The sequence below is a fragment of the Papaver somniferum genome, chromosome 6, assembly GCF_003573695.1.
Source record: "Papaver somniferum cultivar HN1 chromosome 6, ASM357369v1, whole genome shotgun sequence".
NCBI lineage: Eukaryota > Viridiplantae > Streptophyta > Magnoliopsida > Ranunculales > Papaveraceae > Papaver > Papaver somniferum.
The window spans coordinates 177,438,961-177,449,696 of record NC_039363.1 but is presented as its reverse complement, the minus strand read 5'-3'; the positions used below and the strand labels follow the sequence as shown (position 1 = coordinate 177,449,696).

Below are 10,736 nucleotides of genomic sequence, written 5' to 3'. Positions count from 1 at the left end.
ATTTTATGTTGGACGAAATCTTATTATGTTACCCGTGTGGAAGTTCTTTCAGGATCATTCAATAACACTTTTCGGGCTCCAGGTTGATTTTGATACAACTTCTTCTTTGATGGACGAGAGTCATGAGACAAAGGTATGTAATTTGGATTTGAAGAAAAATCTTAATCTAATTGAAGGGGATGCAATCAACTGTCAACAAGCATCATATTTTTCACTTGTAGGATTCATAATACTGTTAGTATCTTTTTCATGATATTTGGTTTTATGTAATTCAAAAAAGTGTAAATCACATTGCAGATTTGTTATGTCAATATGCAATGTATAATGATGAAACAAGAGCGTGTGTTCATCTACCACCTCTTTTATGTAATCCTCCAAACCTCAATTTGAATGAGGCAGTCTAATAAATAATTCTTAGGGGATTTCCAAAGCCCCTCATTCCTTCAAAAAAAAAAAGACAACCAGATAAGAATAGGATTAAGATAAACATGTCACCCACCAGTAAATAAACTAAAATTACATGGAAGCACTGTGTGTAACCACAACAGTTTGCAGACAGAAAAAAGAGTATTTGTTTCATCTTTTCGATCACTTGTGTTCATTGTTTTGCTGCAATAGAGGTTTAAGCCTTTCTGGGCGACTTGGTTCCTTTGACTAGTGATTAGGCTTTTTGGATGATTCAGCTTCAGCTTCCCTTTTAGACTTCTTTCACAATAAAATTGGGCAAATATTTGGCAGTGCGACTTCCTACGAACAACAGGCAAGTCATTGATGTCAATAGCAAGCAATTTTTTCTTTATGTCAAGATTACAGCTATAGAATTTTTCATATTCAATATACTCAATTGGATCTTGTTAATCCATTCAGCCTAAATTTTTCATTATAAATACCAAGAAAACAAATCAACATGCCCAGTAAAAAGCCAAAAGCAGATACATAAACAACCTTCAAGAAAGATACAAGAGAACTGCCAGCATTAGATATCATTGTTCAAATCAGATGTTTTAGTTTGTCAACTGAGCAATCATAAGCAACCACTAACAGGAACAGTGTTTATCTACAAATAAATGACCTATTGTGACAAACATGCACTATCATTAAGTAGGAAACCATTTAATAGTAGACATATGATAAAAAAGCATAGCAACTGCTTTCCTAGATGCATTATCAACTGACAGGTGACCCACATATTTACAAGAAAAAGTACCTTCTCATGACGCCTATCAATGGTGATAAGCAGAACCCCAAACCCGCAGTCAGAAAACTCAGAATCTGCCAACCATTTCTTTTGCATCTAAAACTGAATCCACTCTGCCAGACTAACACAACACATTTCCAGTCACCAAATAGCACATCCGTAAGGAGCAGATCAAGACAGTTGAAATGGTAATTCTTTTTGCAGCCCTCACATTTGCAGCAACTACAGTTAAGCATACAAAATATTTGAAATGCATTGCATATACATGGCTAACCACCGAAGCAAAAGTTGATTTATGGTTGAAAGTAGAATAACAAATATCCTAACATTAGTCACTACACAGAAACCAGTGGACATGGCACACCTTTTATAAAAGGAAGAATATGCATTAAGGTGTGGCTAGATTCGTATCATAAAAATTCATTTAGGTATACAGGCTTAAAGCAAAAGTCTGACATCACATTTCAGTATTTATGGCAATTTTAACAAATTCACAGAGGATGAGCAGAGCAATGACTACCCACAAGGGCATTCGACTCCCACCAAACTTGCAGATAACCCAGACATTTGGCTCCCTCCATCCTAATGCAAAGTAAACACGAAATCATATGCCATAAGTAAAACATAATGACACTAACATACCATGGGTTCACACTACAGTCTAAACTGAGATACAATAGCCATTTTAGATGATATGCATAAGGTAACCTCAAAGTCACTAGAATTTCAATTCAATACTGTGATAGGACATAACGGTGGACGGGCTCAGTTTCTGGTTGAGATAGGACAAGGTGTGGTGTTTGTGAAGCTTGTACGCGCCATATTAGTGGTTTTGGGAGATGAAACTACATTAAAAATATTGTGTTGTGAGCATGCTTTTAAATAATGCTGGGATTAGATACCGAAAGCTTTGGAATAACAAATACCATCAGAATTATCAAATTCGACTCCACATGTATGTGCAAAGTACTCAGAATTTTTAAAAGTAAAAATGTGATCATACTCTTCAATTTCGGCATATCCCTGTATAAATACCCAGAACGCAGTTGTACGTCTTACAAATTTTGGCCGCCAATCAAGAAATAATGTTTTCACTAAGATCTTAATTGCACCTTCTCTAGTCCCAACTTCTACAGCTCTACTTGTTGTCGGTGTAAATGAGGATAAATGTATACAATTGTGATAATTAGTTCAACAATCCAAACAGGAGAAACAATTTTCTTTTAGTTTTAATAATTTTTTCTTATTCATTTTCTAGCTAAGGCAATCAGTTAGACGGACGACAATTGTAATATGAAAATTTACCCCCTTGAATTTCAGCCAACTTAAACTATTTATACCAAAATTTCTATCATAAATATCAACTTCGTTAATATTCCCTAAGAAGGAATGTATTGGTTTTGAAACGAAATACATCTTCAAGCATATAAAACCTAAATCACATAAAAAAGCATACAACCCCCAAATTTTATGAAAACCCTAAATTATAATTTCTTCAATTTACGAATTAACACAGAACATCATTCGATTTAAACAAAATAGAGGATTGGGTTCCATTTACTTACTTGTTTCGACGATCGAATCAACCCCAATCGTCTTCTTCTTCAACTTTCCTCGTCTGCAACTATTTCTTCACCATTTTTTCGAGTATTTAATCACTGAAACAGTAAAGTGATCGAATCTTAATCATGAACAATTAATTTAACAACATAATCTATCTAAAATGACTACCTTACCTGATCTTCTCTTCTTCTTTCTCCCCATCTTTCTCTTCTCTTCTCTGGTCTGTTTTTTTCTTTCAAAAAATGAAAATGAAGAACGTTCGAGCAAATGGTGACTTTAGAGCAACCGTAGTGGTGCCAGTATAACCAAAGAGCAAAAACCAAAAAAAACTAAAAGAATTTGGTTTGCTCCTTGCTGTCACGCAGGAGTAAAATTTGGTCAGGCGCAATTTAAAAGTTCGCCCAAACCAGGCTCGCTTTAAAATCTCGCCCCATTTTTTTTTTTTTAATCAGGCTCATTTTAAAATCTCGCCCCACTATCAGGCACACTTTAAAATCTCCCCCACTATCAGGCGCACTTTATACTTACGTCGGTGTCAGACGTACTTTTAAATTACGCCCGACTAAAACCAAAATAAAGACCAAATATGGTCTGGTTTTTGGTTTTACTCCAGTTTTTGGTCTTTGCTCTGTTCGACTGCGTCTGCTTTCTGGACCAAAATTTTAGTTTTAGTCGTCCGATGTGGATGCTCTTAAGACATAATTCCCACATGTGGTAGCTAACACATCCTTGTTCGTTCGATTATGTACATACGCGGCAGGATCTTAATGGAGGTGGGTATTTCTGTCTTTTTCCTGCATGTGGGACCTCACACATGTGGACTTAACTGGGATTTCTAACAGTGGGCATTTTTCCATTTATTTTAACGTTGAACATTGCGGCTCATATCGGGGCATTTTCCCATTTTACCCAGTGGATTTGGGCTGGCAACAGGAAGGAAGTTTCCTAATTACTTTTCCAACCACTTAAGAAGATGTCTACATTTGGGAACTGCTTCTTGCTTGAGATGAACTATAAAAGTGGCACTTACTAGTGGCAGTAGTTGGTTTAAGTCTGCGCACCCTTTTAGTGTAGTTATTTTCTTTTCCAGTGATTTTGGACCGTGTGGATGAACCGCACCAAACGGCCCTTCTGGGAAAATTAAAAACTGGGTCCCGCCCTTCTAGGAAAATCTGGGGATCTCATTTTTAGATTTAATGTGTGCGAGTGGTTTTTGTCCAAAATTATTGTTTTTGCTTTTTCATTTTATTCTTAGAAATAACATTAATCATAGTTGAAATGACATGAAATTGCTGTCGAAAAGTATCACGATGTCAAGTCCCAAGGAAAATTTCATTAGAAACCATAAATACTTTTAACCTTAGTGATCAAAGTCAGGCACCTTTGTATTGAGAAGGTTCTCCGTCGGTATCTATTATATAGACGGAGTATGACATTTTCTTTGTACCATTAGATAAGCGGAGTGACAATTTTAAGATGATTTTTATTTATTTTATTCCTATTTATGTTGCTTAGTTATCCTCACATTTAAATTTATGTTTCTAACATAGAGAATATAATGGGTAAAATAGGAAAAATCATGAATATTTATGAAATCAATAAAGAATTCTTAATCTAAAATGGTAAAAGGTAGATTTCCCCTCAAGATGTTTCCTTTATCCAAAGTGATAAAAACTCATTTTTTTTTAGTAGGACAACCAATAAGTAAAAATTGAATACTAGTTGAAATTGAGATGATCAAGGGAACTGTTATACACCATTTAGAAGTCTTGGTATCTCCGACAAATTTAATCTAACCTCGACATCATATCATTCATTCATACTTTTACAAGCCATATTTCTGGCATTCTTGGTGAGATGTAGATGGCCAGAAAGATGTGTTATTTTTATATTATTCTTTTGTGCGAAGTCAAAAACATTTGAGTCGTGTGGATCTGAGTCATGTGGATCTGAGTGAAATCATCTGACTTGAGCCAGATCTGACTCAAATATGTTTGTTTTGAGTCAGATCTGACTCAACTGACTTAAAAATATATGAGTTTGTGGTTTGATCCCATGAGTCAGGGATATTTTGTTACCCGATTCAAACGGGTCCAAGTCAGAAATTAGGTCTGAGTCAGATCTGACTCAAAATAGAAAACAAGCAGTCTGACTGCTGACTCGCCGCGAGTCAGGGATTGACTCAGACCCAGACGCCGAGTCAGCTGCAAACAAACGAGGTGCAAGTGTTATCTTCAAATAACTGCTTGCATTTGAGAAATCCTTTCCACCTTCTTGCACCTTGAGGCCTTTGAGTTTGTATAGGATGTGTGGCAGCAAGATAACAATTCACGACATATTCAACTTAAATACATAGATTCTGTTACTATATGATCGATGGATAAGCAGACGGGCATGTCAAAGAATTTGAATTTCCGAACGATGTGGGTTCATGTAAGTTTGGACATATCCATAGATTCTGTTACTAAATGGTATTATATTATTATTCTATAAATTTCTACAGGTTTCATGTTACACTATGACTCTACCAAACTTACATAGATTCTGTGTCAAAGAGATGACATGTTTTCTGAAGCTAATCTACAATGCATTTGCTAATGATATATATTGTGTCTTCCAACGAATAGATACCATATTACACCTAATTCTAAATCATCACCCGTAAAAATATACAACTGTGAGTGCGAAACTCTCTACTACAGGAATTATAGCACAGATATCTACATTAACAGTAAGCATTTTCTATTGGAAAGCAAACTAACCTCTTGAATGTCACCAGTAATCCTTGCATGAGCAAGAACCATCTCTAAAATGATGGAATCGATTTCGATCTCGAGCTATAATATCCCTTTGGAAGATCTTGGAAATGAGTTTAGTAGCTGAATGACAATTCCCACACACACGAAGGTTTTTCACTATCCGGATAGTTGTCCCAGGCCTAGTACTGATCAAACCGAAAGCAATTGCTAGTCTTTCACTATGATAACACAACGCACCCTCCTTCTGCTTCTCACCAATATCGTAAAGTACCTCTGATGTATCAGGTTTGTGCCCAGCTAACTCCAACAGATTATCTACTTCCTCCAACATAGTGTATATTTCTTTACTGCGTGGATGAGTTTTGTCGTCGACGAGGAACTCATGAACAACGCTATTCACTTCAATAGAGCTACATCCAGGAACTTTTTTCATTCCTCTATCATTTAATCTTGTTCTTATTCTTGCCACATCTTCCCATCTACCAGCCGCTGCATAGACATTTGATAATTGCACATAACCCCCAGGGTTATCTGGTTCCAGCTCAAAAAGTTTGTCAGAGATAACTTCAGCAAGTTCGACTTTACCATGAAGCTTACAAGCTCCAAGCATAGAACTCAATATGGCAGCATCAGGTTTCATCTCCATACTCTTAATTAGGCTGTCTGCTTCATGGAACAACCCAGCTCGACCAAGGAGATCTATCATACATCCATAATGTTGCAGCTTTGGTGAAATCTTGTAATCATTGACCATGGAATGGAAGTACTGGCGGGCCTGTTCTACCAAACCTCCATGACTACAAGATGAAAGCACAGCAATAAATGTAATATCATTTGGCTCAGTTCCTTCATCGACCATTTTTGAGAAAAGTTCAAGGGAGGAATCAACAAGCCCATGCATCGCTAACCCAGATATTATTGCATTCCAAGAAGCCAAACCTTTTGGATTTATACTGTCGAATACTTGTTCTGCAGACTGGATACTTCCACATTTAGCGTACATGTCAATTAGACTAGTGGAAAGAGATGTATTCGTATACCATTTGAAGTGCCTATCTAAATATGCATGAATCCATATACCGGTTTCAAGAGCACCTAAGTACGTACAAGCTGGAAGTATGCTCAAGATAGTGACCTCGTTCGGTTCTTCGCCTGAACGTTGCATTTGTTGAAAGAGATACAATGCTTCTTTGTACTGACCCATATGCGTGTAACCCCCGATCACTATATTCCATGACACGCAATCCTTTCTACTTATTCCATCAAACAAAAGACGAGCTTTTTCCAAATCTCCACACTTACAATACATATTGAGCAGAGCATTGACCAACCGAAGATTTGAACCAAGTCCATTATCTTCAATCCATGAACCTACCCAATTCCCAATCTCCAGAGAACTTGAATGCGCACAAGCAGAAAGAACACTAATCATCGTACTCTCATTCGGTTTCACTTTCCCTTTCAACATATCTTTGAAAGAGCTCAATGCTTCTTCAAATTTCCCACTTTGAACAGAAGCGGCAATAATAGCATTCCACGACACAACATCTCTTACAGGAATCTCATCGAAAAGCCTACGTGCATCATCCAAGTAACCCCCAGAAGCATATCCAGTGATCATTGCTGTAAACGAAACAACATCTCTATGACAACTTTTATCGAACACTAACCGAGCATCAACTAATTCACCATTTCTTGCATACATATTAATAAGTGAAGTATGTATAAACAAATCAGTTTCCAAACCCATCTTCAAAACATGAGAATGAATTTGTTTACCTTCCTGAAACTGACCACCACCACTACAAGATTTCAAAAGGAATGGGAATGTATATGAATTTGGCTCAATTCCAGAAACAAGCATTCGGATATAAAACTGGATAGCTAGTTCTGGTGAAGAACTTAGAGAATAACCTCTAATCATGGTGTTCCAAATGAACAATTTTGGTTGTTCTTCCATGGATTCAAATATGGAAAGAGCATACGAAAGATCACCGCCATTAGAAGGTGAAGAAACAGCACAGAACTCAATGAGTCTACTTAATGTGAACTGGAAATTGTGGAGACCAGTTTTGATGGTTTGAGAATGAATTTGTTTGAGGGTTTGAATGTTTTTGCATTTTGAGAGAAGTGAAAGAGATGGGTGGGTTTTAAGAAGTTCATATGGAGGCTCTGAGTTTGGTTTCAGAGGAGGAGAGAAGATGATAGGAGATGACGGTGGTGAAAGAGAAGAAGAAGAAGAAGAGAACAACATTTCATTACATGTTCGGACTTTCGAACACAGATAAGGTGGGGAAATAAAACTCTGTTATTGATCATGTTTGAAAACCGGTTCAGACACGAGTCACCGGTCCAGTACTGTTTCCTCAACACGAGCCATCGGTCCAGTATTGTTTCCTCAACCGGTCCAGTACTGTTTTCTCAACGAGTCACCGGTCCAGTACTGTTTCCTCGACATGTTTTAGCTAAACTATCAACAAGGTAGCTGATAGTTTAGCTAAAACCTGAAACGCTAGTTGTGTATTGGCAAATGACTACTACCCAGGCCCAGAACATAAAAGATCAGTGGTGCTGGACACATCGCAAAGCATCCTCAAAAAAACCACAGTGTCATTTTTGATACCAAACCCAACTAGCGATGAATTTGAAGCTAATTTTTAGATGAGATGTTTTTCTTATAAATCTCTACATTCCCACTAAAAATGAGAGCATTCTGAGATGTATAAGACCACCATCTACCATTTTGAATATCACCGCTGATGATTAGCAGTTGAAATTTAAATTTGTGGATGGTTTCGTATTTCAGAATACTCTTATTTTTGGTAAGAATGTAGAATTTTATATGAGGAACATGTCATCAAAATTTCAGCTTCAAACTGATTGACGTTTAGATTTTCTAGAGTAAAAGGTGCCACCATGTCAAGATTATGTGATTATAACCATGTAACCATGTCAACCAATCCTACCCTTTTATGTATTTTTTATTAAAAAAATTTTTTTCCCTATTTCCCATCCCCATTTCTCCTATTTCCTATCCCTCTTAAGTCCTATCCCCAATTATCCTAAGTACAATCCATATAAATTTTCATATATCCTAAATACTATCTTACTTTTTATTTACACCCAACAAAATATCACCCTATAACTAAACATAAAAACCCTAGGTAACAGCAAATCACATTTCCATCGCCTCCATTTCCACCATTGATCATTATCTCTTATACTCCTTCTCCATAGATCATCACCAGTTCTTTTATAAGTCAATAATAAATAAATAAACAAAGTTACTGAAATATGCATCACCGTGGAGATATTACGGCGAATACAATTTTTGTGGATTTTAAGACAGCAAACTATGAGTGCCTCATCTCTCCACAAGACTCCTCCGATGCCCGCACATTTGTGTTCGTTGGCCGCACCATCAGTAATGATTGTAACATGTTGGCTTTAAGTCAGTAAACTATGCTTTTTACTAAAAGGATTAACACTATAGAACATATATAGGTTAGAGAGTCATGTTGGGGATCCAAATTAGTTTTTCACGATCGAAAAATGCATAATAATTTGGTTGATTATTCATTAAAAACAGGAGGGTGGTGGGATAGTTTGGAAATCAATGATTAATTAAATTGATTAATAACCACTGAACCTTGTTCAACAGATGAATATAATTAACGTAATATTCATAGATATTCGATTCATCTAGGGTTGAGATATTTTATCCTAAATTTTCAATAACAGAGTCTTCCGGGATTTATATCTCGGTAGTTTTCGTTGTCTTTTTTTAGTAACAAAGAGAGATTAATGAAGAAGAAGACATATATAATAGTCATAATTAATTTGACTTTTATAGATAGTACATAGGAAAAACCAGGATTGAAAAATAAATTGACTTTCAAAATTGTGAAAGAGATGGGAAATAGGAAAAGTGGGGATAGGAAATAGGAAAAACCAAAAAAAATACTGTACAAACAGTCGTTTTTTGGTTTCCCGGATTAAAATGCGTAAATTTCGTTGTACTAATAAAAGTCAATTTATTGATTCAACTCATCTATTTTCCCTGATCACATTATACTTGACAGCAGCAATACACCGTGTCTTAACATTAATTTGAAATTTTGAGAAGCCTGACTTTTTTTGTTTCTTAACTTTGGTCGGATGATGTTGACCAGCTCAACTTTCATTTATAACTCTTACAGGGTGTTATTCCTCAAGGGAGTTGGGGGAGTTGCGTGTAGTTGGGTTTTTTCTCGTTAGTCGTGGGGGAGTTTGAAGGAGTCTCTCAAAATCCTCGTTAGTCGTGGGAGAGTTTAGAAGAGTCTCCCAAACTCCCTAGAAAACCCCGTTAGTCGTGGGGGAGTTTGAAAGAAACTCTTAAACTCTCTGTTATTGGTAAAAACTAGAATGTTAGGGAGTTGGTTTTTTTGGGGGAGTCCTGGGGAGTTTACAGTGTATCTTTGCCTCACTCCAAATCTCTCAAAAGAGCAGAGATTTTGGGAGAGTCTCTCAAACTCCCTGCACTCAAAACACCAAACTCTCTCAAACTCCCTATACTCTCTTACACTCCCTCAAAAATCCCCAAAAGGGTGATTTTTTTTGTTTTTCATGATACGTAGGATTTTAGACCCCCAATTAACATAAATTCATCTCCAATGATTGGATCCTACAAACTAGGAGGGATGGGAAAATAAATATGAAAGTGTTAAAGAAAGTGTTATTCACACCTTCACTTGCACCTCCACGTTATATTTTCAATTATTTTATTTTTTTATAAATTAACTAAAGTGAAGATAAACGGTTAAAATTTTATCATTTAAAATATTTTAAAGACTAAACCCTGCACTATTGGAGATAGTTTTTTAACCATCGGATCTTATATTTCCTATATGTATTAAATCTCCTAAAAAATGGTTTTAATTAGATTTTTACGTACGATTTTTTACACCCACTGTTGAAGATGCTCTTAAATTCGTTTCTCCTTTTTGCTCGCCTTCTTTACGGATATAATTAATGATGTTGACTTGTCCACTTTGTTCACAAACCCGGACTTCCAAAATCTTAAATTGCAAGATCAACAACTCATTAATGGTAATATGTACTATACTTTTACTTCAAAAAGAACTAAAATCTTATATTGATAGATTCCAATCATTGGGTGTTTTGTTTGTAAAAGACTTATTGCATGTATTTCAAAGTCAGTCTGAATGCTGGAGATT

General features: G+C 36.1%; 1 protein-coding gene and 1 long non-coding RNA gene across 3 annotated transcripts; both read right to left on the bottom strand.

Annotated features, from left to right (window-relative positions):
* Positions 1-370: 370 nt before the first annotated feature.
* LOC113286476 lies at positions 371-3,106 on the bottom strand. Of its 2 annotated transcripts, none has more exons than XR_003329316.1 (4): positions 2,930-3,106; positions 2,764-2,856; positions 1,208-1,420; positions 371-747 (listed from the first exon to the last, which is right to left on the bottom strand). It is a non-coding gene; the product is annotated as an uncharacterized LOC113286476 (long non-coding RNA). The 2 variants fall into 2 exon arrangements; XR_003329315.1 differs by having other exon boundaries at positions 2,935-3,104.
* A 2,139-nt stretch (positions 3,107-5,245) lies between these two features.
* On the bottom strand, positions 5,246-7,785 carry LOC113290232 (pentatricopeptide repeat-containing protein At1g08070, chloroplastic-like). Its single transcript, XM_026539835.1, has one exon. The coding sequence runs from the start codon at positions 7,772-7,774 to the stop codon at positions 5,534-5,536; it is 2,241 nt and encodes a 746-aa protein (XP_026395620.1). The 5' UTR covers positions 7,775-7,785; the 3' UTR covers positions 5,246-5,533.
* Between the last annotated feature and the right edge of the window lie 2,951 nt (positions 7,786-10,736).

What these genes read in the sequence shown, in the direction of transcription:
- LOC113290232 (XM_026539835.1), bottom strand. Translation starts at nt 7,774, where the DNA reads ATGTTGTTCTCTTCTTCTTCTTCTTCTCTTTCACCACCGTCATCTCCT.